Below are 22182 nucleotides of genomic sequence, written 5' to 3' on the forward strand. Positions count from 1 at the left end.
TCTTGACTCACTTTATCATATTTTAATGGAATTTAATTTCTTAATTGGAATTGTCGATATATAATTAGTTAAAAAAATTATTTATGATTTTACATACCAACTTTACGATCCAAGTTTATATTATATTTTTCATGTCGTATCAAAAAAATATTTTTAACAACCTTGCTTGCTGACCCAAGCACTAAAAAGTTGAGACCTATCAACCCAGTAAATTCACAGCAAATACTCATTGCACGGACCAAGAAGTTTTTTTAATAATATTTCATATTTATTTAAATACAAAAATATCCTTAATATAATTTGATATTAATCAACACACTAGGATTGAAAGATAAAAATAGCCCTAAAGATAGTTTAGTAGATTTTATAATTAAGTAATTTAACTTTGCTAGAAAAAAATTGAAAAAACTAAAAAACATCTAAATATAAGTTTTAACATTTTTTTTTTATTTTAGAAAGTAACTAGGTAATTTTACTGTATAAAAAAAATAAAAATAAAAAATATTATCTTATATACTATAAAAATGATAATTGAAACACCATGAAAAGAATATATTACCTTTAATGCCTAATTCAAAAATCTAAAGACTGAAGGGAAAATTTATCATTTACTTTTACAAAATATTTTGAGTCTAGGTGCCTAATAACTTAATGAGGAGATTTAGGTTTTTGTTAATGGTACAAAATGAAACAAAATCTGCCACCTTACTTTCTAGCTAACCCAAAATAAAAGAGAGAATGAATTAGAAGGAACAAAAACAACCGACCATAAATAATTTCCTCAGCCGCTCAATAAAATGACTTCAACAAAAAAAATACAGCATGTAGCATAACATTGTACACCACTGTATATGAATCCGTGTTTTCAATCACGTTTCATCTCACTATTGCTATGCACTTGCTTGTCCGCAAAGTGAAAAAAAAAAAGATTCTGTTAATGAAATTTGAGTCAAAATGATATGCAATAAACTGTTGACTTGTGATGAGGCAGACGCTTTGCGTGATAATGGATGGTCACGGGGCCTTCTCTGATCAATCGAGCAATACTACTTGACGGTGCAAGGGCATCAGGTTATTATCGGTTAATGAGCAGTAGAACATGATAGTTACTCAAACCAGTGAGGTAAGTAATCTACCTACGTGCAGTAAGCTTGTTTACACTGGATCTTCTTGCAATGAAAGCCAGAGAGCGGCTCCTGAATCATACTCCAGCAGAATCTGCCAGAGTCAATGATCGTACCAGCTTTTATCAATACCTCCACAACGGAATTCTTTACACTGTGATGTGAATGTAAGGGATTGAGTAATCAAGATCTCACACAAATTAACTTCTCTAAATACTCAGTGGCAACAGGCAACTGATCAAAAACAAAATATTAAAAAAATAATAAGGAAAAACAAAAAACTTTACACAACTGATGCCCAAGAAAAAGCAACGAAATGTATTTAACCACCTAGCTCAAGTAACCCCTTTGGAATTTTCCATTAGATGGTCTGAAACTTTCTAATGGATGTTACCATAGAACACATGCATGCGCTCACACACAGCAGGAGGCAATACTTTATATTTCTGCTTATCTACCAAAATCATCATTAGTGTTTTTCTTATTAAGAACTGTGAGCTAAATAAATGTTTTGACGCTCAGCTTTCCATTTTTTATTGGTTAAAAGGAAGGGATTGGAGTGAATATGTCAGAAAAGAGTAGCATGAAAATTTTTGTGAACTTTCTAGACCAAGCCTCCTTGCTACCCTGAGGGAAAAATTGAAGGAATTAAAATTGTGGACTTGAGGAATAATGTTTATTAATGAGTTGTGATTATGAAAATTATCAGAACATTGATTCCCGTCTAAGTGTGTAGAACTGACCAATAAAAATCGGAAAGCTGATGTCCTTTCTAGCATCAGAACATTTATTTGACTCACAGTCCTTAATAAGAAAAACACTAATGATGATTTTGGTAGAAAAATAAAGTATAAAGTATTGCCTCCTGCTGTGTGTGAGCTCGTGCACGTGTTCTTTGGTAACGAATGGATTAGTCCACACCCATCCAACGGAAAATTCCAAAGGGGTTTCTTTCACTGATATTCAGCAAAAATGGAAACAACATTTTTATTATTTTTGCTTTTCCCTATGGAAGATGTTACACATCTTATCCTCCTTTGTGTGTTCTCTCTCTCTTCCTTCATAAAACTCCTTCATTTGTCTGAAATAAGGTGACCTCCTTTCTACATGCATTCTCATTTTAAACAGGTACATCTCTTTGGAGTGTCTAAAAAGAAACCTAGATTCCTGTTCAATGTAGCATCATGAGAATATATATTCATGCAAGCACCATCTTATCTATAGATTGAGCAGTAGCAATAATTTGAATCAATTTTCAGCTGAAGTTCCTCATGCTAGAAAGTATGCCTAGAATTCAACAAATAAGAACTGGTGGCTGAAGATTGTCGAGTCCTTTCCTGTGTGAAAATATGTAATTTGGAAAGAAAGAGATGGACATACCTTCCAAACATTATGCTCTAAACCTTTGTCATGTGTGCATCAGCCAATGAAGAATTGAGGTCTTCTCGAGATTGTGATCTCCTGCTTTGAAGTCGCATCTGACCTCTATGTGGGGTCCAGAAGGAACCCATGCTACTGCTGTCAATCATTTGTCCTAAGCTACTCGAGGAATAACTGTGTGAAACACTGTTAGTTGATGGGTGTAGGGAAGATTCCATGAGCTGGATGCCACTATCACCTAGACTATCTCCCAAGCCAAATGATCTTTGCTGACTACCTGCAACTGTTGGACTCAGTGGCATCTTTACACGTCCATCCCCTGAAGTACCAAGTTGAAACAGCCTTCAAAAATTGAGCAAGGGGAAAAGAATCTACAGAAAGATATCAGTGCAAAACAGATTGAAGAAAACCTGCCTTAATATGTAGTACTTCAAGAACTTTTTTTTTCTAGCTCTCCAAACATTTTTTTCTAATAATATATTCTACTTTTCTCCAAAAGATTGAGTGACCAACTATAATGTTACAGTAACTTAAAACCTTTCAAACTTAGCTCGAACTACTGCAGCATTATTTAATATTCACTGCCAAGTGTTTCATGGAAATCAAGCCCTCAAACAGAATAGAGAGCAACTAAATTCATCAAAAGAATTTAAGTTGGGTATAGTAGCCTATTTCAGTGTTTTCAAATCCAACTTCTCCAATTTGTGTAACAACACAAAAAAATAACTGGCTCCTTTGCAGTCCTGCCAAGACACTCGCACCTTGAATATATCAAACAGACAAAGACAGTACTCCAAAATTTCCCAGCAGAATCCAACTGTGTACCAGAATCCCACCACAACCAACAAAAATGCTAATGTCTTGAAATCAAATTTCAAACCATAAATTCCACTAGAAAACATGGGGAAGAACTTACTTCAAATTTATTGTTTTTTTTTCCTCTATTTGTTTGTTTTCGAAACAAAGCAAGTATCTGCCGTCTCAATTTTATGTCTTCAAAGATGCAATTTTATTGATTATGTATTATTCTATTGATTTGGTTTTTGAAACAAAATCAAGTAGTTGTCATATACATGCACATCAAAATCATGAATTTTGTGCACTGAACTAACCCAACATATAATCTTTTGACGTCAATTCTTGAGAGAAGCACATATTTACCTCTCAATATATCCCTTACATTTTGGTTGTGGTGTGTAGACAAATTAAAAATTTAATTTTACAGTTCAGATTGCAAGGATTGAGATAAAACATTGGACTGCATGTTATGGTGTTTTAGTCTTGTGGCATCTTTTACTATCCCTCCACGGCAGAATGAAAAAAGCATGAAGGATTACAACACAACTTCTCCTTTCAAAGAGACATGTAATAGAGAAAAATAATTATGCTCCCATATAACAGATGCAGTATAAAAGCTTACCAGAACTGATAGGACTCCAACGTCGGAATCGAAAAGGAGATTGGATGCTAAGAACAGATGTGGCAGATGTACTGTTATTCCTGAAAAGCAAGAAATATGGTCTCCAGAAAAATCTTGGCATCCAATTGCCATAACATGATAATGCCCAAACAAGTAAAATCAATGATATAAGCAAAATGGTAATAAGAACCACTGGATGTATCTTCATCTGGAGTACTTCATAGTCATGTAGCTTCAATCTAGTTGAAAATGTTTTCCCAGCTTCCAACAGGGCAACCCCAAGCGTCCAAGTAATACTTCCAGAACCAATGATAATTTGGTTCTCTGTGATGTGTAAGCCCTCTCTCAACAGTAACACTATATATGGTGCCCTGAAACAGTATTGTTCAATAAAGGGCTGTGGAGGAACACTGTTCTTTGCAATTTCCCAATTCTTTTCACAGAATTCTCGACCCTTTTCCAAAACATCATCAAGTGCAGCTTCTGATGTCAGATTAAAGAACCGATAAACCACAAAAAAGCCCGACATACCATAGAAGTGACCATAAGGACGTGGGAGATTTGGAGGAAGAGCGCAAGGTTGCAAATCACAATCAATTCCAGGATCTTGATTAGACCATTCAGACAAATTAACAGCAATTTTGGCAAGTGCACTGCATTCTTCCCAATTTGGGGCACCAATAAGCTGCACAGGAAGTCCTGACTTGACTCGGTTACCCAAATTTCTTCCTCTGATAACAGGACTTGCTCCATCTTGTTGTTTAGAAAAACACTGAGAACAGATGTATTGCTCTTTATAGCCAGACTGCAGGCAAGGGTGTCTAATTTCTATGTTACCACTAACTAGATCAGCACTAGAAGGCTTCTTTAAGATATGGGCAACAGACCTGTCAAATGCATCGTTTAAACCATAGCCCGCAAGGGAATAAGCACTGAGATGATGATTAACTGCTCCAATTCTAAGACTTAAGCTAGTCTCATTATGGACATGTTCCTCACTCTCAAAAGTAACTTGTAACGATGAGCCACCCATGTCAAGTGCTCCAAATGTTGCTTTCTTGGGGCTTGCTCCTAGCACACCTGTGCGATGGTTAAGGGCTATCCATCCATAGTAAGCTTCCTCCATGCCACTGATGATCTTAATCCATTCTCTTTGGCACAAGAAAGGTGATTCCTTCAGAATAGACCATGACTTGTCTAGAAGCCATTTTGAATCTGCACTGGGAAGTCTACGAACTCCGGCTGTAGCATAAAGAAAAAGGGAGGTGGTCTTATGCGCCTGCTGGGGAATTTGCTTCTCAGCCCATCGAACAAGCGGGTTTATGGCAGCCTTTAAGCCAGACGTATTATGTACCAATGTGTGAAGCCCAGGCTCGGTCTCCATTCTATCATATGCACGTCCACTGGGCTTTCTTGAAACACCTTCTGTGTATGATTTCAGGACAAATGGGAGACCATCTGAGTTGTGATCAATCGTTGCCTGATATACATAGACTCTAGTTCCAGTACTTCCACAGTCAAGAACAACATAGAACCTGGATGCTCCTTGAGACCAATAAGAATAAACATATGCTGTAACCAGATAAGTTAAAAAAGCAAAGAGTAGTAGGCACAAGAAAATCAAGAGCAGTTGCAGCCCCTTCCTCCGCAAAACTGGTGTTCCACAAGGCAATGCTTTCTCCTTAGAGAAACTTGACCCGGCATTTTCTCTCTGCAGGGAATGAGGTTTCCTGCCAACGCCAAGGTTGATATCACCTTGTTCAAGATCAAGATGATGATATGATGAGAAATCTTGGAGAGATGAAGAAAGCCGCATGTTGTTGTTCTTGGGTGCAGAGTTGGAAAAGGTGAAGCCATGATCAATGGTTTCATGTGGAGGTGACAATCCAGTTGGCATATAAGGAAAAGCAGAAGACTTTGCAGGTGAAAGACGACTTGTTGCAGCAGAAACTAGATCCGATATTCTTCCTAACACCATACTTGCAGAGAAAGTGCGAGTACATGAGAAATTTGCTTCATCTAAGGCAAGCAATTGAGTTGGTTGGGAATTAGGTTCCTGCAGCCGACTGTGGCGCTTGAAGCAATACCTCTACATACACAGAAGAAATCAAGTGGCTGGGCTCAACTTGAGTATAGTTGTACAGGCAAAAGGAAAAGGAAACGCATTTCTAGTATTTAATGAATCTGCATTGCTAAATGAAAATTGGAATTACTGTCTGCTAAATGAAGATTTGTTGATAATGAAAAGCTTAGACACAAAAAGAAAAGATTGTAACTTTTGATTCCCATATAAAAAGTTTCCAATGCAGTGTTGTGGGTTTGTCAAAAAGATGATGGAAATCTAAATCTAACAGGATTTATTATAAGAAAAGGCAACATACAACACAGATTCCTTACAGTTAGGAATCAGTCTCAAGTGATCGATCACTCGTCATTGGGATTGGGATTCGATCATTAACAATTAGCAGTAAAATCAATCAAATCACAGTGCTCAAAACCTGGAAAATTAAAAGAAAGATTAATATTTTCTGCAAATGAAGGTTACCTGGATGTACCGAAGGAAGGATCGGGAAATAGAATTCTTCAATTGCTTTGCATGAAATTACCACTTCGTATAACTAAGTAGAAAGATACAATATGATCAAAAGAAGGAAAGGAACTTTCTTCTTCTGTTTCAATTTCAGATCCAGTCCAATCCGGTGGAGGAAAAGACGAGATCGCCTGCCTGCCAAAGGAAGATAGAAAGAACGACTTCAACTCTTTTTCATAAGAATAAAAAATAAAAATTGGGTATTTCGCACTTTCAAGTTCAACTTATTACTTACGGGTTCGCCCGAGAAGATTTGTTTTTCAGTTTAAAACTTGAAATTAGTTCAATTTTATATTAAATTCATTTAAATACATTATTATTTTTTAATGCATTAACTGATCTAAAAATATTGTTCTTCTCAAATAAAAAATAATAAACTCGGATTTGCAGAACTGAAAACCTAATAACTAAAGTATAAGGTTCTGTGTAATATTGTGGTGGTATGATATACTTGATTGTAACTTTAAAAATTATTTGATTTTTATTTCTTAAGCATCTTTTTCATTTTAAATTATCCTAAAACCAAAGATTTAAAAAAATATATAATTTATTTTTTCATACCGCAAAAATTATTATAATACCAGACTAAAAACCAGGTGGAAAATTGGTAAAATAGGCAAATTGATTTTGATCTGGCTTTTTTAAAAATATTTTTTATTTAACATATTACAAGATATATTTATAGTATTAGATACTTGACTCGCGCTTCACCGCGGGTTACATATTTTTTTCTTAACAAAAAAATTTATACACAGACTTTTTCGACATGTTTTTATATTTAAAAAAATTCTAAGTGAAATAAAAAAAATATGTATATATATAATAAAATAAATTGAGAACTATGTGTGTTAATAAGTGGGGAAAAAAAACCATAAATGATAACAAAAAATAAAATTGAAAAAATCGAGAGACAGGTGTAGATCAAGATATTTAATTTTATAAGATAGGACATTTACGCCATTGTGTTTGCTAAATTTGTTAATTAAAATAAATTTTTTATTCAATCAAACGATAATAAAAATAAACACACACATTAAATTGATTCAATAAAATAAAGGAAAACAAATAATATACAAGGCTTCACATATTAGAAATATTATTTGAAAATAATTTTTTCATTTTCAAAAATAAAGTTCATCTATATAAAAGATTAAAAAAATTATAGATGAATCAGAAAAATCTCCTTAAAAATTAAATACATAACTAAAAAATAATCATCATTTCAAAGAAGCTCTCTAAACAACATAAAAAAAAGGGTATTAATCTAAATATAAATAAAAAAAATATTTTAAAAAAACATATAAAATAAGCATTAATTTAAAAAAATAGAAACAAAAAAAGAAAAAAAACAAATGTGAGGCGTTGTTGGGCTTAGCAAACCAGGCCAGCCCCCTTGGCCTATTTTGTTAGGGCCCATGCACATTGACCCTTTTTTTTGTTTTAAATTATTTGTGAAAAAAAAAAGATGACACATGTAACTATCCCAAAATTTGTGTTCAAAACAAAGAGTAAGGACATGATAATTCAGTTAAGATTAGGGTAATTTTTTTTTCTAATCAATAAAAAATCTAGCAGAGTTTTCTCTGTATTTTTAGATATCAAGTTGTCGACTCTTCTTCCACAATCCCTAATTATCAAATTTCTTACTCATCCTATCATCCAGGACTTCCTCCTCTCATCACATTACAATTTCTCAATAATCAAATTCACACATATTTAAACAATTCAATATCATACATTTATATAGATACAATCCAATGAACTAATTACACAATTCAAAGATTTACAAATAAGGATCATTAGCGAAATTATAATTGAAATAAGTACATAATTAAAAAATAAATTCATAATTAAAATTATACTACGCAAAAAGGCTTTCAATAAACTATTGACGCATTAAATTCTAGAATTTATATTACATAACAAGATGATAAATTCATTCATTACAAAATGATATCCAACAAAATATAAGAAAACTAATTTACTATAGGGAGATGTACCTGAAAATTGATTTAATATAAAAATTTGATTAGACAAATGAAATAAAATATCAATAAAATTCTTTCTACTTTCTTTCTTTCTTTTTGAAAATTTAGTCATAAGATCATTAAATTAATTTGCTCATCTAATATTATATATATATCAATTAAATTTCAGAATAATCTATAATTTCTTTTAACATCAACCAAAAATATAATTATTCCTATCACTCATTAACCCGAGCATTTCTTTCACTAATAGATGATTAATTTCTCATTAGTCCATTCAACAAGCACTAATTCCATCAATCCAGAAAAATTAGTTCAACGATTTACCCATTCACCAGGGTACTAATCTCATTAACTAATGAATTAATTTCTTATCACGTCCATTCATGAGGGCATTAATCCCATTAATTCAGGAATTAGTTCAACAATTTGCTTATTTACCAGGGTTCTAATCTCATTAACCAGGGAATTAATTCTTTATTATGCCCATTTACCAGGGCACAAATTCCATCAAATCAATAATTAGTTCATCACATCACATATCTTATTTTCTCAAGTAAACAATATAATAACTACTAATTTATCAATCATAATTAATCAGATAAAAATACATATTGACCAATAATAAATTTGGGCACCGTGTAATTATTTGACCACTAAGCTCGAGCTAAAGTTCTTTGCTGTGGTGTTGGCCTGGCAACATCTCCTGAATTGACAAGTATATCACATCATTATTCTACTTTCCATATTGACACAATCTATAAATAAAATCCTTCTAATTATTCATTCATTTGCCAAAATCAAATTTAGAGAGAAACATGAAAATTCCCTTCTTCCTTTGGTAAATTTCCTTCATATTCTTTAAATTTTCATATTGTAACACAATTCATTTCATTATTCAAATCAATATGTATATATATTCTTTAATTCTTTACTGAAATTTAAATTTAAATTAAAGGAAAATATAAAAAAAATTCATGATCTATTCACTCTTTAACATTAATTTCATCTTTTTCCTATACAATCTCATCATTTTAATAAAATTCTTAAATTTTATTTTTCTTATTATTATTTTTCCAAAAATCCCTTCTTCAAGAACACCCAAAATTTTGCTTCAATTACCATAATTTTTTATTTTCTCTACTTACTTCAATAATCTTAACACAAATTCAAAATCAATTGTAATTTTTTCAAAAATTTATCATGAACCTTAATTCTTCATTTCACAAAGTTCAATCAATTTAAAGTATAAATTCTTCAAGAATCTTATTTAAAAGTGTGAAGGCACCTTACCAAGCAACAACCAAAGCTTTAACACTTTTAAATTGAGAAACTTTCCCTTGCTTGATTTTTTTCCCTCTCCTTGCCGAGTGCTTCCTTCTCTTTGAAAAATCAAGTTTGTTCCCCCCTTTTTTTCCTTCCCGCACACACTCAATTCTTTCTTCCCACACACATACACTTATATATATATATATATATTAACCTTTTTTAAATTCCTTCTATATCCCTTAGTAGTAACTTTTTTTTTATTTTTGGGTAAAATTTTCTCGAATCCTGATACTTGTTTATACCAAATTTTACCCAAGTTATTTTGAATTTCACTAAGTTACACACTTCCACTTTCAATTCCATGCAATTCACTTTCATTAAAATATTATTCGCATTTCTGTGTTTATATATATATATATATATATATATATATATATATTTCTATTACTATTATTTTTATTTTTACTCTAACCCCCGTCCAAAACATTTTATTTTGGATTTCTCGAATTTTATCATCCTTATTATAAGTTAGTTTATCACTTTCTCCTATTTGTTTTTTCATAATATTGACTTTTAATATTATCAATGATATTGCCCGGGGGTTCATAACACGTCACCTGTGAGCCAGATATTTGTTTATCTTACAAAAAAGTTGTACATTCATCTTTTTTTGATGTATTTTTATATATATAAAAATTTAAAGTGTAAATAGAAAGGCTCATGTATACATGTAATCAAATAAATCAACAACTATATGAATTAATAACAAGAAAAAAAGATATTAATGATAACTAAAAATTAAATTAGAAAATTTGAATGTGTTAACAAATAGAACATTTACCCGGTTGTGTTTTTTGAATTTTTTTATTAAAATTAATCTTTTTATTCAATCAAACGATATTAAAAATAAACACATGTATTAAATTGATTAAATAAAATAAAAGTGGAAAAAAATATTATGCAAGGTTACAGATATTATGTTATCTAAAAATAAATATTTTTTATTTTTTAAAATAAAGTTCTTGTATACAAAAAGATAAAAAAATATTAATTAATCAGAATAATTTTTTCAAAAATTAAATACGAACAACACCATCAAAAAACAATCTATATTAAAAAAAAGTTAAATAAACAAAAAAAAAAAACCACGAATAAAGGATATTAATTGAAACATAAATTTTAAAAAAGATATATAAAAAAAAATACTAGTAAGAAAAAAGCAATATTAGAAGAAAAAAAATTGTTTGGTTGTTGTGGCTTAACTCGTTAAACTCGTGACCCAAACTATGAACTCAACTGGGTTCAATGTGTTTTTTTAAATTTATATTCAACCTTTAACAACAAAAAAATTAAATTTATGGTCCAGACCATGAACTCAACCGGGCTCAATATTCGTTTCCCTTAAATTTTAGAAAACAAAATTAAACTCGTGACTCGAACCATTAACTCAACCGGGTTCAATAATTTTTTCTCTTAAATTTATATTCAACCTTAAAAAAAAAGCGCACAACACCATCAAAAAACAATTTCTACCCAAAACAAATTAAATAAGCAAAAACAAATCATAACTGAGTGATATTAATTGAAACATAAATTTAAAATTATCTATAAAAAAGATACCAATAAAAAAAATATCAAGAAAATAATTGCCTGGTAATTGTGATTTAACTCGTTAAACTTATGACTCGGTCCATGAACTCAACCAGGTTCAATAATATTTTCCCCTTTAATTTATATTCAACATTTTAAAAAATAATTCTAAATTAAATATTTACAACACCATAAAAAAACAATCTCTATAAAAAATGGTAAATAAGAAAAAGTCACAGATGAGAGATATTAATTAAAATATAAATTTAAATATTATTTTAAAAAAAGATATCAGTAAAAAAAAGCAATATAAAAAAAATAATCGCTCGGTTGTTGTGGCTTAACTCATTAAACCCATGATTTGGACCCTGAACTCAACTAGGTTCAATATTTTTTCCCTTTAATTTATTTTCAACCTTAAAAAAAATTAAACTCTTGACCCAAACCATAAACTCAACCGAGTTCAATATTTTTTTCTCTTAAATTTATATTCAACCTTTAACAAAAAAAAAATCAATCCGTGACCCGGATCATGAACCCAACCGAGCTCAATATTGTTTTCCTTTAAATTTTAGAAAACAACATTAAATCTATGACCCGAAATATGAACAACCGAGTTCAATAATTTTTTCCCTTAAATTTATATTCAACCTTAAAAAATAATAAAATGTGCACGACACCACCAAAAACAAATTTCTATCCAAAATAGGTTAAATAAGCGAAACAAATCACAAATGAATAATATTAATTGAAACATAAATTTAATATTATCTAAGAAAAGATACTAGTAAAAAAAATATTAGAAAAAAATAATTACTCGGTTATTGTGGCTTAACTCGTTAAACTCGTGACTTGGTCCATAAATTCAACTAGGTTCAATATTTTTTCTTTTAAATTTATATTCAACCTCTAAAAAAAAATTAAATCCGTGACCCAAACCAAAAACTGAATAAGGTTTAATAATATTTTTCCTTTAAATTTATATTCAACATTTTAAAAAATAATTCTAAATTAAATATGCATAACACCATAAAAAAACAATCTCTATCCAAAAATGTTAAATAAAAAAGAAAATCACATATGAAAGATATTAATTGAAACATAAATTTAAATATTGTTTTTAAAAAAGATATATAAAAAAAATATATTAGTGAAAAAAAGTAATATAAAAAAATAATCATTCGGTTGTTGTGGCTTAACTCGTTAAACCTATGATCCGGACCACGAATTCAACCGGGTTCAATATGTTTTCCCTTTAATTTATTTTCAACCTTAAAAAAATTAAACTCGAGACCCAGACTATGAACTCAACCAAGTTCAATATTTGTTTTCCCTCAAATTTATTTTTAGTTTTTTTTTTAAAAAATAAACTCGTAACCTAGACCATAAACTTATTCAGGTTCAATAATGTTTTCCTTTAAATTTATATTCGACCTTTTATTAAAATTCAAAAATAAAAAACGCACAACATCATAAAAATCAATCTTTATAAAAAAAGGTTAAATAAGCAAAAAATAAATCATAAATGAGGGATATTAATTGAAACATAAAGTTAAAAATTATTTTAAAAAAGATATATATAAAAAAGATACCAATTAAAAAAGCAATATAAGAAAAAAAATAATTGTCTGGTTGTTGTGGCTTAACTCGTTAAATCCGTGACTCGGATCATGACTCCAACCGGGTTCAATATTTTTTTCCTTTAAATATATAGCAAAGCTTAAACAAAAAATACAAAGTGAATAGTGTCATTCACAGTAAAATATGTGGGGTGAACCTGGACTATAAACTCAAAGTTTAATATTTTTTTTAAAATTTATAGTCAATCTTAAAAAAAAAACTCGTGATCCAGAACATGAAATCAACTAGATTAAATATTTTTTCTCTTAAATTTATAGGAAATCTTGAAAAAAAGGAAAACAATGAATAATAATAGTCTTCGCTATATATATATATATATATAAGGGAAAAATGGGAAAGGACAGTGTTTTTCCGACGAGTTTAGATTAGAGGTAATAACATGGATTTGAACTCTACGCAGCGTTCGGGTTAATTTACATTTTTAAAAATTTTAATATTTTTTTAAAATTTATTTTTTTATATATTTTAAATTGTTATAATAACAAAATATTATTTTAATATTATTTTAATATAAAAATACTTAAAAAAACAATTTTAATCACACTTTCAAAAATCTTCTCTGCTTTCCACGTTATTTACATTCTCTTTTATATTTTGGACCAAAAAGTTTTAGCCACAACCCGCAAATAAAGGATGATGATGATGATGAGCATGAGCATGAACATGAGCTCCTCCTCCTCCTCCGTTCAAGTTCAAATGCATGTAGAACCCTTTCATTTTGAAAAATGCCAATCCATGTCTCAGCTGAGGCAATATCATTCACAGATCATCCGGCTCGGCCTCTCCTCTCATAACCATCTCATTCCCCCACTCATAAACTTCTGTGCCCGCGCCAGCACCTCCGATGCTTTAACCTACGCTCTCAAACTGTTCGACTCAATTCCCCAACCAGATGCTTTTCTTTACAACACCATCATTAAAGGATTCCTTCATTCCCAACTACTACCTACTAACTCCATCCTTCTTCTCTACTCTCACATGTTGCAAAACTCCGTTTTACCCAACAACTTCACTTTCCCCTCTCTTCTCATAGCCTGCAGAAAGATCCAACACGGGATGCAAATCCATGCCCATCTTTTCAAGTTCGGGTTTGGAGCTCATAGTGTCTGTCTCAACAGTCTGATTCATATGTATGTCACCTTTCAAGCATTGGAGGAAGCCAGGAGGGTTTTCCATACCATCCCACACCCTGATTCTGTCTCCTGGACTAGTTTGATTTCCGGGTATTCAAAGTGGGGATTAATTGATGAGGCTTTTACCATCTTCCAACTCATGCCTCAGAAAAATTCTGCTTCTTGGAATGCCATGATGGCTGCATATGTTCAGACCAACCGCTTTCATGAAGCGTTTGCTTTGTTTGATAGGATGAAAGCAGAGAATAATAATGTGTTGGATAAGTTTGTGGCAACCACTATGTTGTCTGCTTGTACCGGATTAGGTGCTTTAGATCAAGGGAAGTGGATACACGAGTACATTAAGAGGAATGGGATTGAATTGGATTCCAAACTCACTACTGCAATTGTTGACATGTATTGCAAATGTGGTTGCTTGGAGAAGGCTTTGCAAGTTTTTCACAGCTTGCCTTTGCCTTGTAGATGGATTTCTTCCTGGAACTGCATGATTGGGGGGTTAGCAATGCATGGTAATGGAGAGGCTGCAATTCAACTTTTCAAAGAGATGGAGAGACAGAGGGTAGCTCCTGATGACATCACTTTTCTGAATCTCCTCACTGCCTGTGCGCATTCAGGGTTAGTTGAGGAGGGGCGTAACTACTTCAGTTACATGATCCGAGTTTATGGAATTGAGCCCAGAATGGAGCACTTTGGATGCATGGTTGATTTACTTGGAAGAGCTGGAATGGTGCCGGAGGCTAGAAAGCTTATCGATGAGATGCCTGTGAGTCCTGATGTCACTGTTCTAGGCACTCTTCTAGGAGCCTGTAAGAAGCACAGAAACATTGAGTTGGGAGAGGAAATAGGGAGAAGAGTTATCGAACTAGAACCTAACAATAGTGGACGCTATGTATTGTTAGCCAACTTATATGCCAACGCTGGTAAATGGGAAGATGCTGCTAAAGTGAGGAAACTGATGGATGATAGGGGAGTAAAGAAGGCTCCGGGCTTTTCCATGATTGAGCTACAAGGTACTGTTCATGAATTTATCGCTGGTGAAAGAAATCATCCTCAAGCTAAAGAATTGCATGCCAAAGTTTATGAGATGCTGGAACATCTAAAATCTGTTGGCTATGTGGCTGATACCAATGGAGTACTGCATGGCCATGACTTTGATGAGGAGGAAGATGGAGAGAACCCATTATACTATCACAGCGAGAAACTTGCCATTGCCTTTGGGCTATCAAGGACTAAACCTGGGGAAACTCTTCGTATATTAAAAAATCTGCGGATCTGTGAAGATTGTCACCATGCATGCAAACTTATTTCAACGGTTTTTGATCGAGAAATAATTGTAAGAGATAGAACTCGGTTTCACCGTTTTAAAATGGGCCAGTGCTCCTGCCAGGATTACTGGTAAGTGGGTGGTCATGGTGATTTATGGACCTTGTATCAAAATATCGCAGTAGATATAAAATCATAGAAACTGAGTTTTTCTTCTCTTTGTTCCTCCCTTTTTTTATCCGAGCAGAAACCAACTATATCATAGATCGAAAAAGATGCACACAAAACAGATTCAGAAATCAAAACATCGAAAGAACGATAGAATATCATGCTCTGTATTGATTCCCTAAAGAGAGGTATATTTAAACTGAAAAGTGGGGACATAATACATGGAAGTTGTTTTACCCAAAAATACAGTACTTTCAACAAGTTGGTCATGAGAAGTTTACATAACATCTTGTTCTGTGTGTTTTTAATCAATAGATTTTGTCGGGGAAGAGGCACTAGGAAAGATGTATCCTCTATGGTACGCACCCTTGTTAATTGCTGCTTCTTTGTGAATGAATGGCTCCGATGCCCGGGCACTAATGTGATGGATGAGCCCCGGAACTGTTTGTCTTTCTCTATATGATGCCCAGGTGACCAAATAAAGGCCAGAAATGATCAGGAATCCTCCTATAAGGCTGTTTCGACACACAAACAAAAAAAAAAGTACAAAGTCAGCTTCCTTCTTGCACCAGCAATTTACCATCCGAAGTTCCGAACCATATTCTATAGCAAAATATAATCAGAAGCATATTATAATCCTGATAAGCAAATCGAAGCATCATTGTGGATGATTGTATAACATACATGAAATTTATGTAAGCAAATTAATCAATAAGCTGCGTAAAAAATTTGAAAAGTAACTGGAGCATAACCTTCCCAAATAAATAGGGCTTCCAAGAAATATTTTTGACAGACAGGCAGATGCTGCAGGTTGAAGTGGATTGTAAAGTGCAACCAAAGCAGGCCCCAAGATCTTGTTGGACCATGTCAGCAGGCCATAATTAATGGCAGATGCAACAACCCCCTGAGAAAATTAAGACTGAAGTTAGATACAGCTTGCACTTAAAGGTTTGACACTAGACAGAGCTACTTTAGATTTAAAAAGAGAAATTCAAAGAGGAAGGTAGGGAAATTAGATGACTTGTCAAGAAGCAGGCCAAAAGAACCACAATCTATTATAGATGACAGCTAATGCAAAACTTTAAGCCAAGAGGAGAAATCCACAATAATTAACTTGCTATTAGGCATCCCTGAAAATGTTTTCCATGTTTTGGTTCCAAAGATAATCAAAAGGTTTTGTTCAGCTTATGGAAATGGAATATATGGCCCTTTAAAGCCATGGCAATGGCTGAGATTACCTTTGTGGTTATGAAGGAAAACTCAACACAGAAAAGATAACAAGAAAAGAACATTGAGGAGGCAAGAGTAGTAAACTTAAAATCAGTCCACCTTCATATGTTGGACTTGAACCATAGGTATACCAGAAAAGAGTATCACATTCTTCTCTCTGTAGAAGAAGTAACACCATTCTGATTTTTAGTGCTAGTTTAAAATGTCAAGCTTGACCATGTTAAAGTACTCTTCAGGCTTCAAATTTAGGAAGTGATATAAGAACTGGAAATGTATTGATGTGAAAAAAAAATCCAATTTCAATACAGCCCCAGAAGGAAACTTACTGCATAGATGACTGCAAAACATTCAGATCGCGTCAAACTCCAGTCTGTTGATTCATTGGTCATAAAGAATGCTGTTACTACCATCAACAGAGCTCCAAAAGCATATGAATATGCTGTGACTGAAAGACTGGTTGGATACTTCGCTAGAACCGGAGCCTGGAAGTTTTCCAAACTATGAATTGAACATCATCAAATATAAACCATTAAAATGTAAAGCAAGTAAAACTAAGAAACAAAATGGTTTTTAGCATTAAAAGATGCAAGAAAGATATCGGGAAAAACAAATGAATTGAATTTAGAAGTTGTTTTAACAATTTTTCAACATTCAAATTGTAAGAATGGCTTGAAATTCAGATATGAAATTTGGTTGAATTTTCATTAATTGAGAGGTACATAGAAACACAACAGTGCAGAGTTGTCATTAAAAAGATTATCTTGTGATCCAGATTCTTCAAAAATGATTCAACTTTTACAAGGTGAAGGGAGTTGAACCTTTGAATTTTTTTTTTCAAAACATAGTGTCCAATCATACACACAGGTATAACCAAATGATGGTGTACCTGAATGGCTAGGAAAACAGCCATGCACATGCAATTCCCTATTAAGCATAAAACTCCAAGGTGCCAATTATCCAGGCCAAAGTCCAACAAGCTAGACAAGAACCATCCAGCAGGCTCTGGTTGACCCCTAGCACTTATTTCACTTGACACAAAGTCTGCTTCCTTAAACCCAAATACGGAAGGACCACGGAAGAGAACCATCACTATGGCACCAGAAACACAGACAAGGATACCTCCGACCTTTGCTTGACCTTCAGTTGTAAACAAATTCAGTCTTTCAGTACTGCAAGAGAATATGTTGAGGATGGTTCATCAAATTTTGAAACAAAAGCCACCTCATGAATCGAATTAAATTAAAATAAATTAAATTGTATAACAAGTAGAGAAAATGGATTAAAAATAAACTAACCCCATAATCACAGCCAGGATAAAGGTAAAAACTGGAATTGCAGGCTGGATGGCAGCAGCATAAGTTGGATTTGTGTAGCTAAGACCAAGAAGAAATAAAAGCTGGTTGCCAAATATCCTAGCAACAAAATTGATAAGCAGGATATTGTCATTCGTATAATATATTTATAATAGTAAAAAGGACGGATTAATTAAGAGAAGAAAAGCTTACCCTGTTAAGCCAAGAAAGAAGAACGACAAGAGGAGTGGTTTAGTCAAAGGCTGTCGAATTCTCCTAAGGAAAAAGAAGAAGAAGTTATAGCATCTAGTAGATTCATTCGAGTGGAAAATTAGCTAATCTTTCTATCCATCTTTATTATAATAATAACAATAAAAAAAAACATAAATATCAAGATGCAATCCATAATGGAAAAAACCCAAGAAATCTAATAGAAAGAGTTGAAAATAAAATGAAAAAGAAGATACCTTTCGCGAAAACAGGCAACAGGGGCTAGGATAGCGAGGGCAAGAAGATCCCGATAGACACAGAAAACGAGCTGATTGACCCCAACATTGAGAGCCACTTTTGTAATGACATGATATCCTCCATTGAATACCTGCACCATCGCCATCGCCGTATGAGCCTTCCATGCCTCTCCTCCTCCAATTCCTCCTGATGTTGTCATCTCTTATCTCTCTCTTTCTCTCTCTAGAGAGATGTATTATATTATTAAATGTAGTGAAGAAAGAGAACCCAAAAGAGAACAAAACAGAAGTAGGAGCAGGATTATGCTCTTACATATTTGAGGAAACCTCAATTTAGTCCCAAATATATATACCAACTCTCAATTACATCCAAAATCTATTAATTTATTAATTAGATCCCAAGTATTTTCTACATCTATCGATTGCTGTCAATTTTTTTTTAATATTTTGATCTAATTTGCATATTTTATGAACTAAAATGATATTAATTCGAAAAACATTTAACAAATTAATGAATATCAACGTTTTCGATCTAATGTGCATTTTTTTGCAATAAAAATGCATCAATTTGAACAAAAAATTGAGAAAAATGCTAATGAATTTTAAAGAAAAAAACCTAATTGAGAACTTTATAAAAGAATTAATTGATAAGATTTATAGGTTTGGAACTACCATAAGATAGATATAGGAGAAATTCTCAGAAGAGGATAATTGTATGGTCCTAAGCTAAGGGTTAAAATCAATTCCTAGCCCCTTCCCTCTTAACATTCAATCAAATCAACTCCTTTACTTGAAATTAAATGTCAACTAGAGATCCACCGGTCATAACAGATGGCATGGCATCGTCCATTTGGCCATGGAGTTCGTTGGAAATTAATGGAAAGTGGAGGGCTTGATTTAATAAAATTGAAAGAAAAGATCTGGTTTGACTAAATGTGAAGAATTGAGGGACCGTATCTGGTTTTTATCTGTAAGCTAGTGATACTGATAAGTTGGTGCTGGACGGTTGGTTGGGAATTGGGATTGCTTCCAATAACAGCCTCCCTCCCTCGATTTGGACATTCTCTATTTGTTTATCTGGTTAACATATATATATATATATATATAGTTTTTATTAAATTTACTTTTTAAAATCTATAAAATTCTAATACACCGAACGTAAGATTTTGAATCTTAAAAGTCAAGAAATTGGACAATTTTTTTTTTACTTATGGGTAATGATTTTCTAAAAACCTCCCACCAAAAGCTTAAACTTAAAATTAGGTTGTGATTTCTCCACACTCAATCTTGTATTGAGCCGGAGTACGCTTGCACCCAACTTTAAGTTGGGCCTAGATACGTCCACACCCAATCTAGAGTTGGGTTAGGACGAGTCCACCCCCAACTTCAATTGTGTTGAGGCATATCCACAACCAATTTCTCTTGTATTCAGCGTAATGCTAAACCCAACTCCTATTAGGTTCGACATACTGCGGAACCCAAATATACCTGAGTTTAGCGTACAGCTGAACTTAATTCCTTTTGGGTTCACCCAACTTCTATTGGATTCGGCGTACTGCTGAACCAAATACACCTGGGTTCAGCGTACAAGCTGAACCCAACTCTTATTAGGTTCGACGCACTGCTGAACCACATACACCTGAGTTCAGCGTACAAGCTGAACCCAATTCCTTGTGGGTTCGGCGTATAGCGGAACCCAACTCCTATTGGGTTCAACGTACTATTGAACCCAAATACACTTGGGTTCAACGTATAGCTGAAAAGTAACCCCACTATAAGCCTCTCCTACTCTGGGCTTGGGCTAGTGATTATGATACCCATCACATCCCATTAATTATGAACAAGTAGCCCATGCTTATATTAATAAGATGTGATGGCATCAACAGTAAAATAATATTATTCTATCATTACGAGATTACATCTCTACCCCTCATATATCGTACGAAGCAAGTCAAGATAGGTAATATGAAATGAAGCTTGAGTACATAGAAAAAAGGTTCGAAACCTTATGCTCTTAGACATAAACACATTTTTTCTTTTCTTCCCTTACGTATACATCTTTTTCTCCTTCTTCTTTTCTATCTTCATTAATGTCTTTTTATCATACAAAATATCTCGTACTGACTTGATCTTTGGAGGGTCCCCAACAACACTCATAGGGGTCTCTAAAGGACTTTGTGCAGGTATTCATTCAAGAGAAGATTTACAACCCGTGAAGATATCTATTAAAGAGGAAGCCGATACAATCTGAAAGTGAAGGTTGTAGAATGCACCGTGAATGATCTGCAAGGGTCCTTCAGAATAATTCCTTTCAAAATATTCCATATGATTTTTGTAGCCTCATCAGTTGGCGCTGTCTATGAGAACTCTTACAAAGGCAACCCTTAGCTGAGATGACAACGATCACTTCTCCTAGGCCCTTCTACTAGTGGGGAATGAATATTTTAGGACCCTTCCCCAAAGCAACAAGGAAAAGATATTTGTTCTAGTGGTTGTTGACTACTTCACTAAGTGGATAGAAGCTGAAGGACTAGCAAATATCAAAGCCAACAAAATGATCTATTAGGGTTTAGGGTTTAGGATTTAAGGTTTAGGTTTTAGAGTTTAGGGTTTTAGGGTTTAAGGTTTAGGGGCTTTAGGGTTTGGGGTTTGGGGTTTAGGGTTTAGGCTTTGGGGTTTTGGGTTTTAGGGTTTAGGATATAGGGGTTTGGGGTTTGGGGTTTAGGGTTTGGGCTTTAGGGTTTGGGGTTTGGGGTTTGGGGTTTAGGGTTTAGGGTTTCGGGTTTGGGGTTTAGGGTTTGGGGTTTTGGGGTTTAGGGTTTGGGGTTTGGGGTTTGGGGTTTAGGGTTTTGGGTTTGGGGGTTTGGGGGTTAGGGTTTTGGGTTTAGGGTTTCGGGTTTCGGGTTTAGGGTTTGGGGTTTTGGGGTTTCAGGGTTTGGGGTTTGGGGTTTGGGGTTTAGGGTTTTGGGTTTGGGGGTTTGGATTTTGGGTTTGGGGTTTGGGGTTTGGGGTTTAGGGATTTTAGGTTTGGGGTTTTGGGTTTTGGGTTTAGGGTTTAGGGTTTAGGGTTTGAGGTTTGGGGTTTGGGGTTTTAGGATTTAGGGTTTCGGGTTTCGGGTTTAGGGTTTGGGGTATGGGGTTTGGGGTTTTAGGGTGTAGGGTTTGGGGTTTGGGGTTTGGGGTTTGGGGTTTAGGGTTTTGGGGGTTTAGGATTTAGTGTTTTAGGGTTTAGGGTTTAGGGTTTAGGAGTTTAGGGTTTAGGGGTAAGGGTTTTAGGGTTTGGGGTTTGGGGTTTGGGGTTTACTGTTTTAGGGTTTAGGGTTTAGGGTTTCGGGTTTGGGGTTTGGGTTTAGGGGTTTAAGGTTTAGGGGTTAGGGTTTTAGGGTTTAGGGTTTGGGGTTTAGGGTTTCGGGTTTAGGGGTTAGGGTTTTAGGGTTTAGGGGTTAGGGTTTAGGGTTTAGGGTTAGGTTTTGGGTTTTGGGTTTTGGGTTTGGGGTTTGGGGTTTGGGGTTTGGGGTTTGAGGTTTAAGGTTTTGGGGTTTAGGGTTTAGTGTTTAGGGTTTTGGGGTTTAAGGGTTTGGGGTTTGGGGTTTGGGGTTTGGGGTTTGGGGTTTTAGGGTTTATGGT

General features: G+C 33.6%; 3 protein-coding genes across 10 annotated transcripts; 1 reads left to right on the top strand and 2 right to left on the bottom strand.

Annotated features, from left to right (window-relative positions):
* Positions 1-769: 769 nt before the first annotated feature.
* Positions 770-6719, bottom strand: LOC18098438 (probable apyrase 7). Of its 8 annotated transcripts, none has more exons than XR_002981411.2 (5): positions 6470-6719; positions 3925-6013; positions 2505-2823; positions 1137-1218; positions 770-1046 (listed from the first exon to the last, which is right to left on the bottom strand). XR_002981411.2 is itself a non-coding variant. In XM_024599529.2 (4 exons), the coding sequence occupies exons 2-3, from the start codon at positions 5900-5902 to the stop codon at positions 2522-2524; spliced, it is 2280 nt and encodes a 759-aa protein (XP_024455297.1). In that variant the 5' UTR covers positions 5903-6013; positions 6470-6719; the 3' UTR covers positions 770-1218; positions 2505-2521. The 8 variants fall into 8 exon arrangements, 4 of the variants coding, with proteins under 4 accessions (XP_024455297.1, XP_006385169.1, XP_024455296.1 ...); XR_008058905.1 differs by having other exon boundaries at positions 770-1049; XR_002981410.2 differs by having other exon boundaries at positions 1137-1278.
* Positions 6720-13548: 6829 nt separating this feature from the next.
* On the top strand, positions 13549-15615 carry LOC18098439 (pentatricopeptide repeat-containing protein At5g66520). The gene has a single exon (XM_006385108.3). It carries the CDS (start codon positions 13636-13638, stop codon positions 15532-15534), a length of 1899 nt encoding a protein of 632 aa, XP_006385170.1. The 5' UTR covers positions 13549-13635; the 3' UTR covers positions 15535-15615.
* Positions 15616-15736: 121 nt separating this feature from the next.
* LOC18098440 (WAT1-related protein At4g19185) lies at positions 15737-18858 on the bottom strand. The gene is made up of 7 exons (XM_024599946.2): positions 18556-18858; positions 18302-18364; positions 18092-18208; positions 17683-17965; positions 17123-17278; positions 16319-16470; positions 15737-16081 (listed from the first exon to the last, which is right to left on the bottom strand). The coding sequence occupies exons 1-7, from the start codon at positions 18753-18755 to the stop codon at positions 15871-15873; spliced, it is 1182 nt and encodes a 393-aa protein (XP_024455714.1). The 5' UTR covers positions 18756-18858; the 3' UTR covers positions 15737-15870.
* Between the last annotated feature and the right edge of the window lie 3324 nt (positions 18859-22182).

This window comes from Populus trichocarpa, chromosome 4, assembly GCF_000002775.5.
Source record: "Populus trichocarpa isolate Nisqually-1 chromosome 4, P.trichocarpa_v4.1, whole genome shotgun sequence".
Taxonomy (NCBI): domain Eukaryota; kingdom Viridiplantae; phylum Streptophyta; class Magnoliopsida; order Malpighiales; family Salicaceae; genus Populus; species Populus trichocarpa.